Below are 26,762 nucleotides of genomic sequence, written 5' to 3' on the forward strand. Positions count from 1 at the left end.
TGTTCACAAAACAAAATTTCATTTATTGTAAAGTTCCTGAAAGAGTAAACACCTTATCAGAAATACAATGAACTGGCACTATTTCTTTAAAACGTTGAACTGTCTTCCAGGAACAACACCTGAAATATTCAAGAGAGATCTTAAGCCATGGAGTAATGTGGTGCAAGGCCCACCTCCCTCCTCATCCCTTGAGAGCGCCACCAGTGAACGGGCAGTGAGCTTTTATTTGCATTTGTGACCCAACAGCTCTCAAGATTCATGGGGTAGATCACAAACTAGAATTCACCCTTTTGTATTTAGGGATCTGCACACGAAAATGCGACAAATTAGACAAATCACAATGCAAATTCCACTTTGGACAAAAAGAAAAATATTATTATGTAGAATATTTAATTTAGCAACTATAAAATCTATAAAATCTAAAATCTTAAAGAGGTGAATATAGCAACAAGAGGAGACAAGGCTGTGCTTTTCATTAGGACTTTGCTATTTATTCCAACAACTGAAAGGAGGCCTAGGCCTGGACCTACTCCTCCTATTGATACAGTTCATGGCTCTTCCATCAAAACCACAGATAACAACTCTCTAGGAACATCTGCCCTTCCATTCCTTCAGCATCCTGCATCTGAGCAAACAGCAGCCACGTTCCCTGTGCTACAAAGGCAGCCAGCACATGCACAGTCTGGAGAGTGGGGACTGGGAGAGCATTGCCCACAAGGTCCAAGGAGCTGATCCTTTCTCCACAAGCAGCCCCTTCCCCACCAACATAGCAGCTTGCTCCAGATGACCTGTGTACATACGTACACATGGTCCCCGGTACTCATGGAGCTGCAGAAAACCAGCTGTTCCTCACAGCTCGTGGTTTGTTCCCAGTCTTACTGATATGTCACTTCACTTGTAACTGAGCTCCTCAAGAACTGCAACAGCCCCTTCCTACAGCTCAGGGTAAAAACACCTCATTTGCAGCTTTACCCACACTCACAGTGGAAGAGAAACAGCCTCAAGCATGTGGGTCCGGCTGATAGTCGTGCAGTTAAACGTTATGGAAAATTTTCCCTGCTATAGTGTGAATCTAAGATGCCTTGTTTACAACTTAAACTATTAAACTTTCACAACTTTATACAAATTCTTAATGATGTTAAAAACACTGTATAAAATCACTTAAGGCACAAAGAGTTAAACAGAAATGCAGCCCACTGGAAATCTCAAAGCAGCCAATTCAAGAGAAGCTGGCCTTGTAATAAGTATGTATTTCATGTATACATGTTAAGCTTCACTGACCTACATTAATACATATAGGACAAAATGTATACTGCTCAGCACCTACTCTTTTCCATTAGTACCAGTCTCAATCTGAGACATGATCTGTGGTTACAAAGAGGAAGTGAAGTGGGTATACATCCCTCAAATTGTTAGCTGTGGGCAACCAGGAGTTGTTAAACATTTATGTGTGCAACACTGGCAACATTGATTTGTAAGGGTAGGATGTGAACATGCTTCAACCTCACTGCTCTGCTCAACTTAAGAAAGTATGGATGTAGGGGAAAAAAGTCAAAATGGCAGTGATCGAAGATGGGAGAAATTGTAATCTCGCACAGAAGAATGTAATGAATCAATGTCCCCTCACCCAAGCAAATTGTCTTGGGCAAATGACTGGGGAGTAAAAGAAAGATGCCTGTGGAGGTACTGTCCTGCCTAACAAGGCTGAAACAGATCCGCATTGTAGGTAGGGTCAGCTCCTGTCTGTGTCCAGAAACACCCAGATAACACAGATATGCTGTTGGCTCAAAGATTCTCCTGCTGAGAGGCAGCCAGAGCTGTCCAGCAAGCGACTCCTTTCTCCAGAGCATGAAAGGCATCTCTGCATTACAATATAAAATACATCCAAACTCGATTCTGAACACTACAGGCTGTTTTCTTATATGAACATCTTCGAGGACCAAGAAGCTGCCCTACCTACATGAATACTCAATATGTAATTCCATAGGGGAAGAAGCCTGATAGAACAGTTTAATTTAGCTGCAATTTCCTTGATGTGGCTGGAATAAAGGCAACCCAACCTCTGGCAATGAAGCCAATGTTACTTATGTGTAACAGCCTTCTTGAAAAACACTCATTGGCCCACAGCTTTTGGTTCAGCTTTCTTCTGTACTAGCGCTTTTCCCTCGCCTTTCCAGCCATGCTGATCAGATCACCCCAGTACTGCTGGTCTTATTAATAAGCCATTTAACTTTCATGTGAAGGAGGAACTGTAACATAAGCACAGAGCCCTGAACTCCTGCTCACTAAATGGAGTAAGAACATTTGATACATCTGAAACTGGGAAAGTGTGTACCAACATGGAAAAAAAGGGAAAAACTAGCTTAAGAATTTCTAGTCAATGTTTTATAGCAAGAAAACTTTTGTCAGTTTATTATAAAGGAACAGCATAAGGAAACCAAATAAATAGTTGAATAGTTAACAGTACGCAATATAATAGTACTAAACTTCAATTACACAAAAATTAAACTTTGGGACAGCATCAATATGAAAGACTTCTTAGAAAACTAGGTCTCACTCCAAGATACTCAAATCTGTACATTGCAAAAACCACTCAGTTTTGATGCCCAGTTGGTGCCAGCTTTGTCCTCTGAGGGACTGCGTCCATTGAGAACTATGACCCATCCATACTGCTCCCTAAACCCACTCTGCCTGGCCACATAACATCCTGTTTTTCCAAGTGGCTAAGGGAGAGTGATCAGGAAGCAGGAGGCATGAGCTGTGCTTCGTTGTTTCAGAAGAAGCAGTATCTTCCTCCTCATCTAACAGCTATATTGAACAAGGTAATGCAATTTAGCCTAAGGATGCTCCTTTCTTCCTTAAAGCAGCAGTTAGAGGAAGAGAAAGAGGGCAGAAATGACCTCATGATCCCAGTAAAGCCCCAGCTGGTTCTGGAGGAGGTGGAATCAAAGGCTGATTAGCTGGACAAACTGTCTAACCTAACATGGTAGAGTCAGTGGAGAGAACTTCAATAACTTCAGAGGAGCTACATCAGACTGTCATTTTTCCTCTCATCAGTGCTGTGCAGCCACACTGAGCTGGATTCTATTGGCACATGTCACCCAACATTAGGAGGGGAAGGGAACTTCTCTGCTGGCTCGCAAGTGACTGAAATAAGCAAATACATCACCCTCAGGAACAGTATTTTACTGTGCTCCCAAATCAGACGTATCTCCAATACAGATTTCTTTACCAGTGAGACACGCATCTCTGTCTAGAGAAGCTCATCTCACTGTGCAGCTACACCCAGAGGAGTCTGGGTCTTTGACCTGATGTAAACAAAGAAACACACAGAGGATGATTTTGTAATCTGTATGTCAAACCAGGTGATCAAATTCTCCTCTCATACAAGTTTTAGATCAGCAGATAGTTCCACTGAAGTCAGGAGGCGTTTGAGGAAAACCCAGCATTATATATTTGCATTAAATGCCAAAACATATCCTAAAATACTCCTATTGACATCTGTCACTGAAACACTTCCAGTGTTGACTTCTCAAGAACACCAGAATAATTAACAAAAACTCTGTTACCAATCAATAACAACAACAACAACAACAAAAACCCAGAAATAAAAATTAAAAACAAAAATAAGTTTATCATCTTTGTTAAATTCCTGTCAGCCACTTGAAATCTTGTTTATCTGTTCCATGAAAATAAGCTTGGCACATTTTTTGTTGTATGCCATTTATAAACACTTTCTTTTATCTAGAACATATATTGCGTATCAGAAATTCACTTGGCTAGAATACTTTTGTTTAGTAGAAAAAACTGCCTTCCAGTTATAGCTATGAAGCTCCACACAGTTCAGTAAATGAATTCTCCTGGTATTTCCTGCAGTAATGGTTCCTCAAATTTAAATCGTTTGGAAATGGCTTTCTGCTCAGTTACTTTTTCTTTTTCTGACTGCCTACATTGTCCCAGTGTATATGAAGCCACTACAATTAGTTCTTCTGTCACTATTGATTCTTCCTCTCCAGTTTTCTCAGCATCTACTGATTTTTCAGAGGCAGAATCCGCATCTTTCTGGATGGCATCACTGGTCTCCCCTTCTGTATTCTTATTCCAGGCCCTGCAAGTGGGATTATCACTTTGTTCTAACCATGGATGTTGAAGACATTCTTCAGCAGTTGCCCGGTCCCTGCAGATGAAGGAAAGCATTAAAATAAATGTCCAAATGAATACAAAATCCAGTACCCTGCAGAAGAGATCCCCACAAAATACTTCAAGGATATGAATGTATTAAAGACAGATAGAATTGGAAATAAAAAAAAACCACTGACAGCTATCTTTTACCAAAAAAGACCACAGCAGTTCAAGTAGATGAACTTCTAGCATTTAAAATAAGGGAAATTAATAGATCCCCAAATATGAGTTTATATTTTTTCATGCTGCCAACCAACTTTCAAAGTTTATACAGATTTTCTTCTTATATATAGAAAAATTATCCAACCTTTACATTCTTCAAGTATTCCCACAGACAAGCAGTAAGCCATTTCAATAGCTGACATGTCCCATGAAGTTCCACAGAAAACACCTGTTCTATTTGGGAACCTGGAATTTCCATTTCGCTGCCCATTGAGAAAAGTGTACCAATGAACCAAAAAGGCAAGGTTCTCTACCAACCCATCCAAAATTAAGGACTCAAAGCTGAGTTCTTTTAAAAGACTTCAGCAAAGTACCTGCAAGAAGAATGAGTGTACTGTTCACTGCTACAAGCTACAGTTCACGCACAGTTTTCTGAAAGTAATTTGAGTTTTAATTACTAACATCTGGACATCGTTTGGACTATACATGCTTGGATGGAAATGGAGGAATTCTGTTTTCATATACATAAAAAGCAAAAGCACAGTGAAATCAAAGTCCCCTCATACTTTAAAAATGAAAACACTAGCACTTGCTACATTTAAAATTAAGTCAGGCTGACATATTAGCATATACAATTGTGCATTTTACTTACTCAGGTTTCTTAACCAGCAGAGTTTTGATGAAATCCACAGCAGACTCTGATACAAGGTCAAAGTCCTCTCCAGAGTAACTTACGTTCATCTGAGATATATTTAAGAATGTTTCTTGTTTATCATCCCCCAAGAAAGGCGATATCCCTGTTAGCATAACATATGCCAGTACTCCAATGCTCCTAAATTAAAAAGTAAAAACCAGAAAAGCAGTTTTTTAGTTTGCCTTTTTTTTCTTAAAAGCAAACAAACAAAAAAAAAACCCAAAGAACAACCCTTTTCAGTACAGTTATGATGACCATTAATCTGTTCAACTTACCACATGTCAGTTGCTGTACTGATTGGGTCATAACTCAGAATTTCAGGAGCTATTCAGGGGGGAAAAAAATGGGTTTTGTCATATACAGACATTACATTATAGTTAAAAAATGCAATAATGGTCACGTGGTAAAATTTAAGATAAGCCATTTGAAGCATGACAGTCTTTTGAAATCAAGATATTTCTATTCAGGTTATTTAAGTGGTTTCTATCATTCGCTGTTTTTAAGTATAAAGAAGTATTTTCCTTTTATTGTCATCTTCAGAAGCCAGGCCAGTCTCCTTCCCAGTTAAGGAATCCATAAGCAAGTGTCTTGCATACAAAACAGAAATATCGAACATTGCATATTCCAGCACTGTAACCCATAACTATGAAGATATACCACACAACTTAAAGATATTTTCGAGGCCTGGAGTGGTTTGGGCTTTAAAAAAAAAAAAAAATAGAAAACCTATGCTGGCTAAAATATTGTATTCAGAGACTGAATATGTGAATTTAAACTTTTAATCAGAACAATACATATTATCACTGCTGGTAAGAATCATCTAAAGTGTGTCTTCATTTTCAACAAAAGCACACAATCATAGTTCATTAGACTGGCAAGACTTGCCAGTTCCACCTTTGACTGCAGTGCCACGTCCAAGTAATAACTTGATCTTGCAACACAGTGACTACACAGCCAGGTTGGCATGCTCCAAGTTCTCTTTTGGCTCCCCAGAAGCCTGGACTATTCATCACTCCTATAGTAACAACTTACCTACGTATTCTGGAGTTCCCATGATTTCTCTTAGTTCCTCACTGCTCTTCATTATTCTGGAAAGGCCAAAATCTACTATCTTAATGTCTCCCAGAGGAGACTTACTGGTTAGCAGAATATTTTGGGGCTGAAAAACAAGAGGAGGAGACTTTTGGGATCACCCAAAACTAGCGTCTATGACATCATATTGCATAATTATTTTAGACCACAAGCAGCAATAGTGCCTCCCATAACAAGTATGATATCCTGGATCATTTATGTATTTCCCCCAAGGTGATTTTGAAAAGACACGTAGGCTAAAAGGTGTGGCAGGATTTTCAATTTAGAACTGAGAATCAAACCTTTGTTAGTTAGCTTAGAACACATTGGAAATACATGCCAATATCTGTCATTTAAAAATAGCATGTAAGTACCTCCACACTTGTACCTCTAATCCTTTTTATCACCTCTTTAACACCTCTTCCCTCCTTGATTCTTCAAATAGATGGTGTAAAGTACCTCCCATTGAAGGGTTTCCAAAAACACCCAATCGTTTAAAAAACCCTGAACACACAAAACTATTTTGACTGCACCTGTTTAAATGTCTGTTGCAACCAACCTGAATCCTGTTCAAAGTACAAACAACTGTATTACAGAACACTAACTGAAGAACAGTTGAAAAAAAACATAGCAGCCTGAAAAACAGGTTTTTAAGAGCATCACCTTCGGATAAACTTGTTTGCGCTGATGTCACTAGATCGTGGCTGTCTTCCTTCAAAGCACCTTTGTGGTCATTAAGAAGTTCCTTACTATTTTAAATGCTAGTTCAATTTAAAAATAAAAATCTAAAAACTAACTTTAGACAACAGGTCTTAGATTTTTTGCAACTGAAGCATAAAGTTCCCAAAAAAAAAAAGAAAAAAAAGGTTTGACTGTTCCTACCCCCAGGCCAGTAATCACACTGGGTTTTATCATTATCATTAACTTCTCCAAACGGTAGTGCTGACAATTGACACTGCATTCATGCTTCTAGTGAGCCCAAGTTCCATGAAAGTGCAGAAGTCTTTATTGGGAACCTGGATCATCAACCACACTTTTCAGGGTGGTCGAAAAGGGAGGAGGACAAAAGACTAAGAACAGCAAAGCAACCACTGACTGATAATCCAGCTGGAGTAACACCAACATTTATACTTCTCTAGTCACAGAGCTGCTATGTCCTCCATCCCCAGAGTAACTCATGAAGACATGCTCTCACATGAACAGCCTTGCTTTTGAACACAGGAATAAACCTGGGCAAGAACATTTAAAAAAACTTGGGCCAGTTCTCCTCACTGCAAGAGCTGAATATAGTAAAGTTTTTTGATTCCTGCAGAATTAAACTGTGCTATTTGATAATAACTCCATGATGTTGTCAATCTATTTTCTGTTTGTAAACCTACATATTAAGAATAGCTCTTTCTAAATTTTCTTTACAAACTGGGATCTGGTGGTTGTACAAAGGCTTTTGGAGCTGCACATTACCACATTCTTTATAGTTCAGATTTGTTATTCTCTATTTGTATTAGAAAAGCAAACATCCAAAAAAGCTGACTGTGCCTCATTCATTAGCCTCTCAGATGTTCTTCCCAGTGAGAAATGTAGTTATGTTGTGAAGAGTCAAATTAAAAGCATGAGAAAAATATTTGTTCTCTATATTTAAACGAGGAAAAGTTTTTAATGGAAAAGTTTTGTGAAACACTTCAGCCCTGTATTTTAATATTTTTGTAGATAAAACAGTTGCCACAAGTAGTTTTTATTGTCTTTTTTTAAAAAAAAATCTTATTATGCAAAACACACCTATGCAGAAAAATCCCTGTCTACAATATGAATTGAGTCTTAACATGAATTGAGTAATTTTCTTATTTTAAGGAATCATTATGGGATTCATGGGAAGTGCCAGCCTAAAAAACAGCATGAAACTTAAAAGAAGCCATAGCTTCAAACTCACCGTAGTTTTCAGCTTGACACCATTACTCTCAAACTATCAGAAAAGTAAGATAATTTCCTCACATCTGTAATACTGTTTCTCTTTTGGTTTCACTCTGCTGGAATACATCTAGGTTTGCCTAATGCCTGTCAGCCCACAAAGGCAGGAGAGACGCTGGCCGGAGGCTCTCCTGGTGGCTATTCTACAAACGGCCTTTCGCTTTTACCCGCAAGCACTATTGAAATTGTTGATGGAAACCATCAAATGGCAACGTTTGAAAACCTTCCCCTCTACTGCAGCAAGGCTTAAAGGTTCCGTTTAAATCCTCTTATTTCTTGTATCTTTAGTTGGTTTCAAGAAGATACCTTAAGAACTAAGGACACATAATAAAGGTCGCATTTTTAAACTAATCGATGCCTCACCTTACCTAACTTCATTAATGTTGCAGATTATCTAATTATATAATACTCAAAACCCCTCAGATCCCTAGAAGAAAAGACAGGAATTATCCAAGAAATAATGGTCAGAAACAGGAAAAATAGACTAGCTGAGATACCCCAGTTGCATTATGTGTAAAGATACTAAACTAGGCTGATTCTAAAAAAGTATCTTCTTCCTCAGCCCCCCACAACTTCTTAAATTCTTTCCCATTCCCAACTACTTTAAGCTTTTACCAAACAAAGTAAGTCAAGATTAAGTCAAACAGCAAATGAGAACACAGAGAAAGGAGACTCCCCTTACTCTGAAGCTTTTAAGCACCATTAAGAAGAGATGAAAGACTCCTGACTACAATCTATGCACACCCTACAAATTAAATAGCATCAACACAATACTGTCAAGTGATAATTAATTTGCACTAGGTAGCATTATATTTGCTCTTTATCCAAGTCAAAACTGGACTATATAATTGTATTTTGCTATTAAAAACACTACATATTTCAACCGTCTTTCAGTAGAACCATGCTTTTGGAAAGAAATGATCAGGTGACAACCTTGCTAAGCCACATCAAAATACCCCATTTCCTTCTGCAGTGTTTAGTCTCACGAAAAATCTCATATCAGAGAGCAAAGAGAAGCTAGAGCAAGGTAGCTGTCAGTGTCACAAAACTGGTTTGTAAAATTTATAATATAAATATTAGACTGACAATTACATACTGACAACCACTTGGGTTTAAATTCTTCTGCGTGTAGAATTTAACTTTTTTGAAGGTGCAACATATGGAAAATCGGATAGACCTTTCCAAAGGAATTTGTAACAGACAAATGAAATGGAAATCTTCAGAGACACAAAGGTGCAACTAATAGCATGAAACCCCCCACATTTTAGCAAGAATTTGTAAACTTTCCTATTGGCAAACACCTTGCATAACATACAGTAAACATCCAGAAGTCTTCCAGATGCCATCACAAAGTACTTAGTGAATTCCCCACTGCTTTAAGCCACAAGGTAAAGCAGCAAGAGACATGATAAAACAGAAGATGAGGACAGCGGGTTAGTAAATATGTGGCCAAAGTGAGCATCCAACTTTTTGAGTTCTGTCAAAAATGGGCCTTTTTTTAAAGTCTTGCAAGGCATGTGGATCAATTAATCTTTGCAAGTCATGGTTTTTAATTCTACCATTTCCATCATTTTATTTGCCGATACTCTGAAGACTTCCATAAACCTTATTTTGCAAAAGACTGATAGTTTTATATATCATGAAAGTCATCACACTGCAAGTAGGACTCCATTTAAGATCCACTTTTAAACACACATTGCACACTGCATTAATGTATAAACATGTTAATTAACCTAATCACTAGACAATTTGCTCTACTAATGAACTTTCGTACGGCAGCAAAACAATGCTGGATTTTTCAGTGAGAACTGCACATGCTCCATGTTATAGCATAAGTTTTCTGACCAGTTGGAATTTTTTTAAGTAAGTTTTTTATGAATTTATTTTCTGTACAAAAGCTGTAATCAACATCCCAAGTCTATTTTTGCAAATAAATACTGAAGTCATATAAAACACAGCACATTGCCAGTTATGGATATCCAGCTGATGGTGCTAAGGAACACCACAACTTTAACTACAAACATGTACAAATATATACTGTCCACAAAGGACATTTTAATTTTACACACTTTGTTTCAAGGAAATTCAATGGCCAACCATTGCAGAGACACTGAGTATCTTGCTTAAGCATCCTGGAACTTTGAGGAATTCTAACTGCTCATTTTTAGTCTTTCTGAACACTTATTCTCACATCACTTGCCAAAATTTTTCATTAATTATTTTAGTCCAATTATTAATATTCTGTGTGTATGACTCAATCAAAGAATTCCACATATAATTTGAATAAATGTTTCGAAAACCAGTTAGGTGACATATTTGTGTGCAAATATGGCTCATCTACTTTAGCTGATGAATGGTTAATGACGTGCTAAGTTATATATAAATACATACAGCCTGATACTGGAATCTACTGGTAGGTTTGTAATAGTGCCAAAATACAACTAAGTGTAAGTAAGGATCTCAGCAACAGAACAAACATGCAGCAGCTTACAATATACTTAGTAAATATGAGAATAGGAAGTGTAAAAAGAATTTTAAAAAATGTAATGCAAGTTACTTTTCATACCGCCTTACTTAGTAGTAAACTAGTTCAACCTCATCATGAGATACAGTTGCATCTTCCATGTGAGTACATGGGTGGAAGCTAAAGAAAATTAACGAGCTTGCTGCCAATAGAAGATAGTTTTCTGGATCCCTGTTACAACTCCCTTCTTAGCCATAAGATTTCATGTGATGGCAACTGTACTTTTTCCTTGATTTAGGTCAAAACTATTTTTCAATTAGAAAAAATACTTATTTCGGTAAATCATGATAATTTATATACCAATAGGGTGTTAGCCAACTGTTTGGCAGCAAATGACAGAGATTTAAATTAGGTTTTACAGTAACTGGGAAAAAAAAAGAAAGAAAATGCTATAAATGTACTTAACACATTAATTTACCAGTCCTGTTTGAACATTTCATTCTGGAACATTATACTTTATTCCACCAGTGTCACTACCACCCTTCTTCTTCGTTAAAACTCAAGTCAATACAAAAAACAAACCTGGTTTTCAATGGCCATATAATACCCAGAAATTTTTACTGAAATGTAGAAATGAGTCAGGTCTTACCCAAAGCACTCATTTGCAATTTAAGGTGCGAGGCGAATTAACTTTTTAATTCATTACATTTCACTTAATCAAATGAAGTTTCTCTTTAACATAATCATAGAAACCCCCCAAAAGGCTTGCAGACCTGGTGGTTACTCAATCCCAAAAGTTTAATTTTATCATTCAAGGTGTAATTAGGTAAAATTGTGTTAATTACAAATTGGCATTATTGTGACATATTACCAGCAAGAAAGTCAACAGATCAGAAATCAGTAAGAAAAATACAGCACCAATCTTACCTTTAAGTCAAGATGAACAACATTGTTTCTGTGCAAGAATGAAACTCCTTCTAATATCTGCTTCATAAGTCGTTTAACATCTTTTTCTTTGAAGGCCTCCTCTCTTTCAGCCACACACTGGTCAAAGATTTCACCTCCAGCAGCACTGTGGAACAGTAGGAATATTGTTAGTTCAAAGACTAAATTATAGCACCCATTTGGCCCTACTCGCACTTTTTTTTTGTATAGGCAAGATCAGCAGGAGGTATAAATCAATAATGATATTTTCAGTTATTAGACATTTGGAAGCTTTTACAGCCTTGGAAGTGTTTTCTGCAGTGTGGCAGCTTTGGAGAGAAGCAAAGATTTTAGTAATTTAGGTTAGAGAATATGAATAGTACAGAAATTTTGGGGACTACTTTTGAAACACTACTGACTTTGCTTTCAGATGAATGCCACATTTGTTTGAGGACATTGTTTTCATAGAAGATGTGCCTTTTGCCATTCTTACGAAACTACATGGAAATCTGGCCAAGGCAAGTCTTTGTAAACATAGAACAAAGCAGCCCCACCTCCCATCCTCCTCAAAACGCTGCACATACTCAAAAGAATCAATGTAAAGTCTGCAATTGAATTGTTTATGAAGTCTCTGATATACAGGGATGCATTACAGGTTTCTAAACTTCTTTCACCTAAAAATAGCTCTGAAAATTTTAGCTCTCAGCTTGCTTCCCCTTTTGTTTATATATGTTTAAACAAATAACAGAGTAACAAAAAATATAAAAATAACTAGATATGAATGAATGCTTTTAAAGTACTCTGAAGCCACATGCAGTACCAGCTCTGTATAGCAATGGCTCTAGAGAAGTAAAATTGTTTTACAATACAACCCAGTAGCATCAAAAGTAAAATAAACTGAACAGAAGCTCCATCTTAAAACAAGAATGGGCATAAGAATGTTAGAATGGGGCCGCTTTGCATATGGATTGTTGAACTACTACTATGAAATCAGCACATACACCCTTTGTTCTGCATGAAATTCTATAATCACCCCTCAGGAAAAGGTGGTGAAACCCTCGAGGACAGCATCCTCTCCAGTTACACCAAACTGACATGCAAAAATGACTTTGCACAAGCATTAATCCTTATTGATGCATACCCATCTACTCTGCCTTTGCTTGCTTTTTTCCAATGAATTGCATTGCCTAGGCTATCCTGAAGACAGCCAGGCACATTCAACATGAATATAACAGCAAATGAGAGTTCAAATGGTGCATTTCAACCATGTACCCCCAGAAAAAGAACACTTAAATATACTCAAATTTTCATTTTGCCTACACTAACTTTGCTGCTACAGTCCTTGTACTTTCAAAAGCCTCATGGATTAAAAAAAACCTTTTTTGCCCTCAAAGTATTTTCACTGCTATTATTTTAAATTTTCCCTGCAGACTGTCTTACCAAAAAAAAAAAAAAAAAGAAAAGGTTAAATCTTAACCTTTCCTAAAGAGTTTTACACTTCTGTTCTATATGCTGGCTGACTGGTACAGCAGTACAATTTGATTTATTAAACTAAGATTTTCTTTCAAAAAAACCCCTCTCTTAAATAATTATTTTTCTTCATTCTGTATCAAAGATGATAGAGCTCAAGAATGAGTTTTTCAAAGGAATAGTAATCCTTAAATTCCTTTTGAAAAATTTCATACGCTTGACACTATTGCATCTTCCTTCAGTCCATTTTTATTTAATTCATGGAAATAGTAATATTTCAGCTTTGAACAGGATTACGATATTAATGACATTTTTAAAATGAACATTGGTTAGTGTATTCTAATATCCTAAACCAAGTTCCTTGAAAAAGCAACATCAACCAGATCTTCCAGACAGGAACAGAAAAACATCTACTGCAACCCATAAAGTAAACTTTCTTGCTTTAAGAATGCCATAATATGTTACTTGAAGAGTGATTTAATTCCTTGTAGCAGTGAATTATAATGCACATACAGTGATAAGATCTACCACCAAAATTACTAACACAATATGTTTTAGAGCAATAGCCCTGGGATTTTGCTGGTAGAGCTCTGCCACTTCATGTAAGGAAAAAATACTTCTGTTATTTAATTCTGTGAAATCGGATTTATACCCAAAACGTGGGATCACACTTTACGTTTAATAGACCCACCTGAAAAACCAGTGCACGTTGAGGGTGGAGGGGCCTTATAAAGCCCTGTTTGCTGTACGTCTACTTGGAAGGCATCTGCTACAATTTGTTTATTAGTGTAACTTAATTAAAACTGAGGTAGGCACTAAAATGTAAGCCACCTAGAATTTTAATACTACACTTAAAGAACTCTGAATTATAGGTTTAAAAGTCAAGACAATAAAAGTTGGAGCAATGTCCCATCAGTGAAATCAAGACACAAGCGCTACCAACGTGAGAATAGAAAACCCTTGATCCAGAAACTTTTAAATTTTTTTTTTATTTTTAAAAAAAGTATCTAAGTCCCTCCCTACACTTCTGAAGATGCCTGGGTTCATCAGCATTTTTAAGAGTGAGACATGCAAATACAGCCCTCACACATGCACACCCACTTCATGACTTACGAGACACTGCCATTCCCAGCTACCATAGGCACTTGGTTTTACAAAATAGTTTCACATGGGAAGGTGACTTCACATGCAATGTTTTGTTTTTTGATCTTTGCTGTTTGGGATGCTGATGGAACAACTCCTTCTGGACAATTCCTTCTGTCCAAAAATTAACACATTCAAACAAGTAACAGCAACCCTTTACAAGATCACATGGAAATTTAATACTGCAAGACCGTTTTGTGTATTGTTGCCATGGAATGAGCTTAATTGATTCCCTTAAGGAAAACAGTCAGGAAGCTGTGAGCCAAGCCAGTCACAAGTGGTTGGATGCACAATGTCAAAATGAACTCCAAAAAGACTCTCCTGCACACCTAAGCCAAGTTTTGCCAAGCTCCTTAACAATACTTTCAACACAGCTATTTTGTATTTTGCAGCTAGACTTCAGGGGAAAAAGAAATCTAACCATAGAAGGGATCAAAATACCTGCTAGGAAAGTATCATAGGCATGTCACTATTATGATTTCTGTATATATGCAGACCAAGAGTACTCTGGTGTTAATAATATTTACCCATTTTTCATTAAACTGTAGTTTTTCTAACTGTCATTATGAAATAACTTAGCAAATGACTGGACACCCCCACCCACCTAGTCAGAAAATGTTCTGAGGAGAAAAAAGCAAAGAATTATCCTTAGGACAACAAAGTTTTTAGGAAAACAAGCCATTTTAATCTGGAAAAAAAATTGATAAGGACATACTTAATAGCAAAACAGTTTGAATTCAGTGTTACTTAAAATGCATTATTTCTCTAGTACACCCTCCCTTAGCTAAGTGTGTGAAAAAAAATGTGAGGCATAAGAAGTATTTCCAAACTTGAAAGCTCTGGCAACCATAATTCTTTAGCTATTTTAATTTATTTATGAAAGTACTGTTGTGCTATTAATTTCTCTAGTTTCAAGTGAAATCCAACTGCTCTTCATCAATTGAAAGCATGCTAACACTTTATTACTACTTAGCAGCATAAATGAGCTAAAAGTCATTTGGAAGTCTGGAGCATTAATCTTCCTTACAATTATGTTGACTTTAGATTAAATGGAGACTGCTTATCTTCCTTGAAATGTATCTTAACAATGAACTGTATGAGATTCAGCATCAAACTTCTTTCAAGTGCACTTATGAGACACTAACACAGTCATTTAACTTATCATTAGAAAGAGATTGAACAAACCTATTTCAGGGCACCTGAAGAAATGAACCATTCCCCCAGCTTTAATGGATCAGATATTACATTAGTGTTCTAAAGGACCTAGAAGTAACAAATCACCAGAGTACAGACATGTAGACCAATTCCTACTTGATTTCAATGCTGAGTTATATACAGTGTGCAATGGACAAGAATTTGCTTCCTGAATCTTCAGCTCTGTCAAAAGTCTTTCTGGAAAGGGTTATCTTTACAAGATAATGGAAAGTCATCTACTTTCTCTACATGGAGCTTACAGTACAAGCTGTTCACAGTGGTTGTAACGCTACCAGCAAAGGTTCTTGCTCACTCTGCTGACAGCCGTAACTCTTTCCCTTGGCTAGGCACACCACTGGATAATAAGCACACTTATGGGCAATTTTTCCAGTGTAAGGCTACCATAACATACCAATGTCCCTAAAGCCTGAGAAAACTGTGAATGCATATCTGATGAGAGGACATGGGAAGAGAAGCATCCAAATGCATTAAGTTGTAGATACTGGTCTTAAAAGTTCTGTTTTCAGACAAATGCTTTTATTTTTTTGCCTTTTTTTTTGCCAATCAGGCAGCCCAAGAAATGAATGAAACACAAGCAAAGGTAACTAAGACCATTCGAGAAGTTTTCCCCTAAACCTTTTTTAAAATCTTTAGTCTTGATTTGAGACTGCTAACTAGAACAACTCTGCTTGCTACTCTAATAGACAAGATGCAAATATTGGACCAACACAGTTTTTTGTGATTACAGTGGGTTTGCTTCAAGTTCTATCTGTTAAATCCCCTGCCAAATGGACCATTTCCTGCCAGCGGACTCTTATTTTAACCAGTCACACCTCCAGTAAGCAGGAAAACAAATCATGTCCAAGACTATATAAGTCCATTAATATTAATAGATATTATAGATATTATCTATTAATAGATATAATTAATGTCCATAGCATTATCCAGGTCCATATAGCTAGAGGTGAAAAAACACTTCATCCAGCATATCAAATAAATACTAGCTGTGTCTTCAAGATGATAAAGACAATTTCTTCCTTTTTTTAAAGCAAGGATAACGAAAGTCTATTGTATTTACACAAGGCCCTGGCTCAGTTCAGAGGCTCTTCACACTGTAATATTAATGACGAAGATTTTTGAAGTTGCACTTACAGGTTTCTGTAACATCTGACCCATTAATGACCCACTAATATCATCTATCCCTTCCATAGATGTGTAAAAACATGGTGATGAGCACTTATAAAAAACACCAGCTCTTAAGCATCAGATGCTCTACTGCTTTTTCTTTCAAAAGGAATTGGAAGATGACAGGTAGGTTGCATACAGGTATCAAGCCCAAAAGTTACCAAATTTGCTTTTTTCTTTTCTTGTCTGATATGTCAAGTTTACCAGACTATATCTTTACCTTTTCCAGCAAAATTCCAGATTCTTTTCATTCATTCAGTTTTCAGTGAAATACAGAAACATAACTGACCTACAGATTAATTCCAGGCTTTATCTGTTACCCTGTCAGCCTTACTTACCCCTTCAACTCTGACATACATACCCTGACTGAGGTCTTATGACAACAAACCAGAGACTGTTGTGAGGATGGATGCAGACAGCCCCAATTTGCTCTGCTACAGCTGAAGCCAACACTCTAATGCCTCCTTGCTTCCCACTGCTCAACACTTAATATTAACAGTGGCCAATTTTAAGTTCGTTTTCTGTCAAAAATTGATAGTGCTTGAAAGACAAGCCTCCATGTAACATTAATATTTCTCTTCCTGAAGGCAAAACACTTCCTGAAGGCAAAACCCTCAGCCCTTATGACAGATTCCACAAGACAGGAAACTTTAAAACCTTAGCAGATGAAGTCAGTGGCCAAGAATTAAGTATTTGTTTTACTTCTTCAGGAGATAAAGATCTGCCACAAAGACCATCAAGCTTAATAGAAACTGAAAAGCCCTAGAGAAGCTTGCAGTCTAGGTATGTTCTTTAATCCTCTGCAGACAGAATGTCAGAAATTCACTAACATTCATACCTGTTTTGTTGCAACATGTCTCTGGAACATGTTGACATTAAAGAAGCATCCAGACATACTTGCTGAAGTCAGGGAAAGACTGTTTTTGTAATATACAACTCCAGCACACAGCTATTTATCTGAAACAAGGTATGACTGATGCATATAAACCCAATAATTTTGCTAATTACTGAACAGCCTAGTTAATACTTCAGATTAGAAGAGTTTTGCAAGGGGAAGAAAATTGAGTTCTAAAAGAAAACTAGGAATTTTGCATCGAAATTATCACAAAGCTCATTTAGATTCCACTGCTCATATTAAATGCTACGGGATCTAGAAAATTAAATTGTATTTTATTTTAAATTTCTGCTAAAGTTTAAAGCAGGTATTTATGAGTCGTCAGTAGCAGCAGTTAAAACCCCAGAAGCTCTGTCACACCTGTGTATTATAAAAGATACTTGAATATTTCATACCTCATGACTTCATTAAGAGCACAGTGAATTTTAAAAAATGTATTATAGAAGGAATTTTGCCTTAGGAGGCATGGTCTCATTCCATTTCACTGAACTTTAAAGATACAGTTTCTTTTGACTTCTAAACAAGATGTGATTGGGACATAAGATTTCTCACCATTTCTATTTGCTATCGAGTAAGAGAAGAGCTGCACAAACTAGATTTATCTTAGCGGACAAGTCACTTCTGAACTATTGAGCCTCACTGTTCGTCTCCTAATTATTTAAAATCCATAGAGCTTAACAAGAATATAGAGTTCAGTCGCAACAAGCATTTGGTTGCATCTTTGGAAGCCAGCTAGATGCCCTAGTATCTAAAGTCATTGGCATATGAGATGAACAGTCACAACAGCTGCTGGAACACCCATCGGGACAAACTCAAGTGGAGAAAACCACACAGACAAATGCAGAGTCAAGTGTCCTTAGAAAGAAACTATTCTAGGTCTCAATCCTCCTCCTTTCTTTCCCCAAAAAGATACTGTTTTAGCAAGCTTTCTGTCGTAGGGGGTTTTGATAGTTTCTTTCTAGCAGTGATGTCACTTTCAATACCTTTTTTATAACTGGTAAAAAAACCACAACAGATTTCATCCCGTCTTTGCCACTGTCAATGAAATAAACTTCAGTTCTTGAACAGATACTCATTGCTTCTTTCCTCTTCCTCTTTTACAAGTAGGGAGTGTACATTAAAGATGCTTTAACTACATAAATTATAGTTCAGCTTTGAAAGATACTACATAATTAGAGAAATTTGTTATAATCTGAAGTAGTTATGAGATTGCACATAACTTCTCGTAATCGTCATTTTCTTAGCAATTCTTCTTGAAGTTAAGCAAGGGTAAGAGGCAACCAATAAAAACTTTTACATTATTCACATTGATACGCAGTATTTTTACATTATTTGTTTCAAGGAAATACCGCATAAAGTTATTCAGGAATTATTATTAATACTTACTATTCCAGGACTAAAATCATCTCTGTCGCAGTTTCATAAACTTCATGCAAGTTAATGACCCAAAGGTTGCACTGTGCCAGCTCAAGGACTGCAATTTCGTGGATTATTTCCATCCGACAGTCTTGACCCTTTCTTCTTTTTCTCATGAATTTTGCTGCAAACTCTCTTTCAGTGTCTTTCTGGATACACTTCTTCACCACTGCAAATTTTCCCCTGAAATTAAATAACAATTAAATTTTACATTCCCTAGTGACAGCTTTAGCACTGCCTTTATAAATTAATGCTTCAAGAAACTTGAACCAAATCACTGTTAAAGGGTGCAGTTAAGATTCAATCTGAATTTAGAAAGATGCCTTGCTGAGTGATGATCCCTGTGTTCGAAAGGTAGAAACTCAGAATGTAAATAACCTCCATTAAACATAAAGAATTAAAAAAAACCCCAATCAATTCAAACAACCTGGTTTTCAAAAATACAGAATAAACAAGTTGTGCTAGTCCCAAGATTAAATTATCCTCAAAACTTTAATTAAAAAAGCTGGCAAAACCAAAATGTACAAATAAGCAATTTATGCTTTCTCTGATTACCTCACAGTAACCCAGTTATTGTTTTCTCAAGTATCCCACCATATCCAAGGTAATAGCACTCTCATTGAATCCTGCTCCATTTGCCATGCAATATCCAGACTCTACATTTTCCAAGATGGCACTTTGTATTTTCACCATGGCATGTCTCAAATGATAACAGACAGAGTTTTTTGATTAACAATACTCAAAATCCCTTACTTACACAGTGAGACTAATAATAAGGAACACAGATAATTTAAATACAGTGAAGCAGCTTGAGTAACATCAAGCTTTGTAGCACGATTTTTGCAGCAATGCCAAAGTGAATAGGAACACTGAGAGCAGAGAGAGCTGAGCAGAGTGCTTAGCCCACATTAATGAGCGTCACCTCGGCGGAACACACACCTGATGATGCACCAGGCCAGCTCAAACCACACTGCAGCGCTTGCATCACACCACTTCCCCCACAGCACTTTGGCAGAAGTGGCTGCTCTTAACTTCCCTGCAAGAGTCCCACACCACCTGCTCCACTCAGTTCCCTTCACACAGTGCTGATTTTTAGACTGAATAGGTATTTTAATTAATACCTGTCACTAATGCACTGATGAATTCTCACACTTTGAAGTATAGTAATCTTACTTTAGCTCTTTCCATACAGGTATAATAATAATCAAAACTACCTTTTTTTTATTTACATGTAAACATTTTCTTATAAAGCTGCAGGAGTAACTTGGAGATCTTTAGTTTGGTTCTTTACTTACTGTAGGGGTGCTGAAACCAAAATAATAGCACTCATCTATTTTGGGACACAATTACAATGGCTTTTGCCTCTCCCATCTCCAAGCTGAAGTTCACAAAATTAACTACTTCAGCTTGTGTCAAAGTTTTCACTCTCCCAGCCTATTGGCAGAAGACTGCTATCCATGAAATATAACTGCTAAACAAAGTTGTGGTCGGCTTGCTTTTAATAAGCATTTGTTTCAAAATCACACAGTCTAAATGAATCAAGTCAAATAAGTACCCACAAAGTGGGTATTTGCTAGGCAATCTCAATAAAATAATTGGACTTGTAACCACTGATACAGCCACAGTTATTCCTCTAGGAATAATATTTTGCATAAGCACAATTATCTACAGCACAGTAGGTATTAAGACTAGATCACAGCACAGTCCAGATGTCTGGTGAAGGTAGACAAACAGTAAGAATATACTTTCAATGTCTTGAATCTAACTTTTTGGGAAAGAGTTCTCAATTACTAATATATACATGAAGACAAAACTATTGAGTTTTGTAAATGCATGAAGATAATTTTGTAGCACAGAATTAATGTACAATAGAAAGCTATGCATTTATCAAAAGTGTTAAGTTACTTGTTCAAGTTCTTAGCACCAAAAACATTTCAAGAAAAAAATCCACTGGTGAGTAGGTTGTCAAAAAACAACATATAAAAATAAATGGAGATGCCCTTTAACAGCAAGTTATTTAAATACCTGATACCAAGCCTCTATACCAATAAATCTAGGTCCCTGCCTGGGTTCAGCCTTCTCTGTTTTCCTTATATAGTCTCTGAATGCACTGTGCAACTTCCTCTTGAATGTTGCCTCAGTGCAGTCAAAAGCTTTTAATTCTAGCACCAGGAAGGACCTAGAGAAAGCGGCTTAGAAAAGTTTGAAATCTTTATAATACAGCTTTCAAGTACTGCGCTGTTTTGAATTACATACAAAATCTATCTGGAAACAAGTTAATTAGCCTAATAAGTACCAAGGTTGCCGCTTCACAGTGCATTAGTCACTATGGAAATAAAACAGCATTCATGGAGCAGCAAGAAACGGCAAGAGCCACCACCGTGTGTGGCCACACATGTCCTGTTTAGCTGAGCTGGCCAGAAGCCTGAGAGGTGATGTAATTCAAAGGACAGGTTCCACGAGAGTTCAGCCGGCTGACAAATACTAATTCTAAATTGTTTCAGACCAAGAATCCTGCCCAGATTCCTCATGGTTATGCCTATAATTAGAGCTATTATAACTACTGCCTGTTAGAACTCATCTTTTCTGAATACAATTCCCAAAAAGATCAAACTTGACAAACTTGATGTTTATAACCAGTAGAACTAATTACTGTGCAGTGATCTAGATTCATGTCTGAGAAAATTTCAGAGCTAAGATCCAAAGATAGTATCCACTATATGGTCAAGCCAAAGGACAATTTTTAAAGAAATTCTTTTTGATTGGAAAAGAATAGTAGATAAGCCAGATATTAACAAGCATTCTTATGAAGTATACATTGCATACACTTCATCTTTGCTTTTCTTAAAATCCTGCTTTTCAGAACGTATTATAAAGAAGTTTATAAAATAGTGTTAGATCACAGAATTGCTACTTTAGTGTACTGAAAAGAGCTAGCAGTGAGAACATCGCATGGAAGGAAGAATAATTTTGAGATAAAAATCTTAATGTGCATTTCCCAAATTGAAAACAGACTACCAGACATCCAATCACAAATAAAAATGCTTTGGAGAGAGACAAGAATGGGAAACTGTAAGTGGTTCTCACTCCTCACAAGAGTCTCATTCAAGAATTATGATTTAAGATAAATCATATCTGATTACAAGGAAGCTCAATGTCACCTTTTCAGATTGCCAACAGAATTTGCATTGCTTCATTAGGCACACATTATAGCTCAAAGGAAAATTGTCAAATCACAAATCAAATGTCAAATCAGATAAGCAGGAACATTTATCCACACCAATTAATTTTTGTTGTCCTAGGTTCAGAACAACAGAGAACCAACCTAATTTATTTATAATAAATAAAAATATTTTAAAATAACTAACCTTATTTTTAAAGTGACCTATAAAACACTGTCACTGTAACAAATGCAGGAATAACTTCTTCCTGTGAGGATATTTACTTTTTATAAAGTTCCGAAAAAAATTTTTCTGAGATCCACAATACTGTATGCAGTTTATTATGTAACTCATATCAAACATTTTTTCTGAAGTGTGGGTTTTTTTTTCCCCTGACGATTTTGGATTTCCAAACAACAAAGTGTAGGGATTCAATTTCTGATGTTCATGAATAATTTAGTCACAGAAATTTACTCTCAAATGGCAAAACCAACTACTTGCAACTCTTCATTTTTACCTCTTTTCCACTTTTGCTTAGTTCCACAGGTATTTCACCCCAGCTGTGCTACTGCAGAGAGCAGCTGAGGACAGCAGTATGATGGCACAAAATAGTACAAGTGTCATGTACTGCTAAGACACGCATTACTGAAAGCTACCTGAGAAATAAAAGTTCATGCCAGAGTTGTTCTTTTGGGGAAAAAACCCCAAAAACTAAGACATGCATTACCTGCACATGAAACTACAGCCATGTCACTAGTCAGGAACAAAGACTATTTCAGTCTCCTTGGATGATTACAATATTTCTTATTCTTACCTTTGGAGAATGAGCTTGTATGCTTTAACAAAAAACTGGGAATGAAAAGAAACAACTGAATTGCACAGGACGTATTTACATCCGTGCACACATTTCGCTAGAAGATCATTTATTTTGGATCAATCATTTAAGGTGACTGTTACCTTCCAGAAGAAAGACAGACCAGCCTAACCCAGCTCTAGAATCAAGAGTATTATTTTCTGTACACAAATGATGATTTCCAACATGTGCATAGCTTGTTTCACATAAAAAAAGGAGTGCAACATTCCATCAACAAGCTGAAGAATTAATAGCGTAGTAATACTTTGTTTACAATTAGGAGTTTTTTTTCTTGAGGAAAATGAGCAAAGCAACTAAATATAATTATAGTAGTCTCTTTAAGGAAGCTCTTGGTAGTAAAAAATGTATTGTTCCCAATTTTACAGTAATTATGGCTTAAGCACAAATGGTAAGAGGAAAAGTTAAGCAATTGGTGTCCTGCCCTCTGCAAAGGTTACACTTCTTCAAACTAACCTAACTCAAGCTAGCACTGTCTGAAAACATTTAAATCTCAGTAAAGTGATGCGAATTGGCACCCCTAAAACAATCATCAGAGGTAAGTCTGATTTCAAACCTCACACAAGTAAAGATTTGTGTGAGAATATTCTGATTTTGAGGACAGTAAAATTATTAAGGATGTGAATATGGGACCAAAATTTCATATATTAAATAATTCAATTAAAAAACTTTGATTTCCATCTTATCCTAAGGAACTTGCAATAATTTCCTTTTTAAGTGGCCATTATAATGAAGTTTTTTTATATTTTTCCCAAGTGAACCTGGCTTTCCCAACAGCTTTGTTTCAACAGACTTGCAAATGCCTGTTCAGCTACTGAACAAGGCAGCACCTTCTGAAGCACATAAGCTCTACATTCTGAAAGCAGTTTTTTCTCCTGTGAGCAGAACTAATGAGGCCTGACTTGCTATGGGTTTGCACTCAAATCCCTCTGGTGACGTTGTGATCAAGTTCTGCTAGAGTCATCCATGCCTTTCAGGACTGCTTCCCCCAGGACTTTTGCTCCCTAACGTGCCACCTGGGGCCAGAGCCCCTGCACCTCTCTTCCCAGCATTACTAGAACTACAATGCCTTAACACTTTGCCATGTTCCCCTTTCTTCCCACCTCCTCCAAAACGCAGGGACCAGAGAAGAGAAAACAGACGCTCCAAGTGCCCTGGGAAGTTCAACATCCGTGTGTTGACTGACAGAATGGGAGGCTAAAGACCACACAAACCTGCTGAGCTCATGCAGCAGCCCTGATCTCAGCAAAGGTGATAAACTTACTTGCTTCTTCCTCCCCGCTCTCAGTTTTAAACACAATCCAAATGCATGTTGTTATTCTCAAACCTACCTAAAGTTCAGCTTTTAAACTGTTTCTCTGATTCTGGGAAATGGGATGGACAAATACAGAGTGCATAAACTTTTTTCCACCAAATCTTAATTCTTAGATTATGTTGTGTGCACAAGGACTGCTCTTCATCGGAGACAAAAACCTGCCATACCTGGGTGCTAATTTGTTCTTTGTAAAGATAAACTCTACCCGTAAACAAAGAATTACACAATTTACAAACATAAAAAAGTGAAACAATTTGTGTTAATAAAATATCAATAAAATGACAGTTAAAAGTGGCAGAGAGACTTTCCACCTACATTTTGTCACAGAGCTGGCAAAAAATAGTCTTTAATGGGAGCATTTTAGCTAAACTATCCACTTTTTAAAAATCAAAATGTACAAAACCAATTGAAAATTGTTGAATAAAAAACCAAGCATATTCAAATGTAGAGATTTCTATATTCTATAAGAGAAGATACTGAAAACACTTGTGAAGTTAAAGAGAGACAGACTGAACTAAAAATATGTGCAACTGTTGCTCAAAACCAAGACAAAAATTTAGAACTGCCACTTAACTCATTTTAACTACAGGTGCAAAATCACAGCCTTCATGTGAAGGTCATCTTTTAATATAGTTCTGATCAAAATATATTCCACACAAAAAGCCATGGTGAGATTTACTTGTTTAAACAGCAGACTAAGACTTGCAGCAGTACTTAATTCCTGTTCTTAGTGTAAAGCCAATCATCTCAGTTTTACTTTTTTGTTCCAGAAGGAACCTTCATCTATTCCATGTTCTGATTAGGCCAATGACTATCACCCAGCTCTGACAGAAATGCTCAATTCCATGGAAGAACTGCAAAATATTTTCTGAAGTAATCTGAACTTCAAATAAAAAAAAAAAAACAAAACCAAAACAGCAATGATACCAGGACATTCTGTGCTACACTGCTCCTACGCCTTTTGGACTGTTTCTTCGAATTTAGACTGATTTGTAGCCTGCATTTAGTTAGCTTCAGTTTCCAGGCCTTGGACATTGTGGTCACAAGCTAAAAAAAGCTTTCTCACTCCATGGGATGTTTCTCCCACCTGCTTTCCATGTGAATGCTTTAGACCACTATGTCTAAACGGGCATTATTCTACTGGTACATCAGAGTTACTAAGTGGGCATTAAGCTAACACCTAGGCAACCTAAATATTTGTTAGAGGTACTTAGAGAAGCTACATTTGTGCTGAAACTCCTCCTTAGCTCCAAAGGGGTTGGTTTTGCTGCTGTATAAATTGAATTACACAGCTAGCATAACTTGCAATAGAACATACATTGAGGAGGATATCTTTCCATATATCCCGTGGTATTCCATCTAATCTTTTTTATCAGAACAATCTTTGGATTAAGCACATGTAATTCTAAGAATACTATCATTATTTTAATAAGAAGTGACAGAATTTCAGACAAAAATACTGGTTCAGTGGTGCTGAAATTCCACATATGTAGCTCCCAAGACACAAAAACCTTTTAATGAGACGTTTTGCCCTAAACCTTACTTTCTATCAGTCAGGTGTTGAAATTATACATGGACTAAGCCTTACATGTGGAATCACTTCCAAACTCAAGATTTTAACCAGCTTTTTAACTCTTTGAGAAGTTCCACCATTAGATTATTCTCAAGGAGATGCTATCCCAATAAAGTTGTTTTTTCCGCATATCACAGCTTACAAAGCTCTAGGGAATAATACTACTTTTTTTTTTTTTTTTTTAAAGGGACAGGTTTCCATCTCCAATGGAAATCTAGAGCTATACCCACTACTCTACACGGGCTCCCACGGAACACCACAGCATCTTCCCAGCCAGATCCGCAAGGCTGGGGAGCCGAGGCTGACTTCAGCAGAAGGAGAGACAGACAGCTGCGGGGTACAGCTACCTCCCAGCACCCTCTTCCAGCCGAGCCAATGCCATGAGCACACCCTCGGAGCTGACCCAGCGCGGGCACAGCCCACCGCTGGATGCCGCTGGACGCGGCTCTACCCCGGCAGGACCCCCAAGGATACGACGCCACAATCCCCCGGCCCCGCTCCTTCCCCCGCCGTCCGGGGCAGCGGAGGAAGCGCTCACCTGCCGAGCTCCCGGCCGGGGCTGAGGCTGTACCGCTCCTGGAAGGGCTCCGTGCGGATGGGCGTACGGATCTCCGCCAGGAGCCCGCCCCGCCGCCGGGATCGCCCGGCCGCGGGCTGAGGTGGCGGCGGCCGGTCACCGCGGGAGCGACCGGGCGGCGGCTTCTCGTCGGGGCTCATGGCGCGGGGCTTCTCCCTCGACAGGGGGACGCCGACGCCTTCGCCTTCTCTTCTCTTCCCCTTCCCTCCCGGTGTCCCTGTCCGTCCCGGCCCGCGCTCGCTCCGGGCGCTGCCGCTGCCGCCGGCTCGCGGAGGCTGCGGGCAGCACGCGCCGGCCGAGGGGGCGGGGCGGAGCCGCGAGGCCCCGCCCCTCGCGCGCCTCACCTTGGCGGGCGGGCCTGAGGCGGGACGGCGGGGCAGCGCCACCTGGCGGCGGCCGCGGGGAGCGGCGGGTCAATGTCGCTGTTTCGCTTTCACCCGGGTTTAAGTAAACCCCGTAAAGCGGAGGCTGTGTCTGAGGAGAGACCGGCCCGCCTCCCT

General features: G+C 37.9%; 1 protein-coding gene across 1 annotated transcript; it reads right to left on the minus strand.

Moving 5' to 3' along the window:
- Window positions 1–26,551, minus strand: STK17A (serine/threonine kinase 17a). The gene is made up of 7 exons (XM_069007778.1): window positions 26,224–26,551; window positions 18,736–18,948; window positions 11,466–11,610; window positions 6,071–6,197; window positions 5,314–5,362; window positions 4,997–5,176; window positions 1–4,177 (listed from the first exon to the last, which is right to left on the minus strand). The coding sequence occupies exons 1-7, from the start codon at window positions 26,400–26,402 to the stop codon at window positions 3,844–3,846; spliced, it is 1,227 nt and encodes a 408-aa protein (XP_068863879.1). The 5' UTR covers window positions 26,403–26,551; the 3' UTR covers window positions 1–3,843.
- Between the last annotated feature and the right edge of the window lie 211 nt (window positions 26,552–26,762).

The sequence above is a fragment of the Aphelocoma coerulescens genome, chromosome 2, assembly GCF_041296385.1.
Source record: "Aphelocoma coerulescens isolate FSJ_1873_10779 chromosome 2, UR_Acoe_1.0, whole genome shotgun sequence".
NCBI classification, from domain to species: Eukaryota; Metazoa; Chordata; class Aves; order Passeriformes; family Corvidae; genus Aphelocoma; species Aphelocoma coerulescens.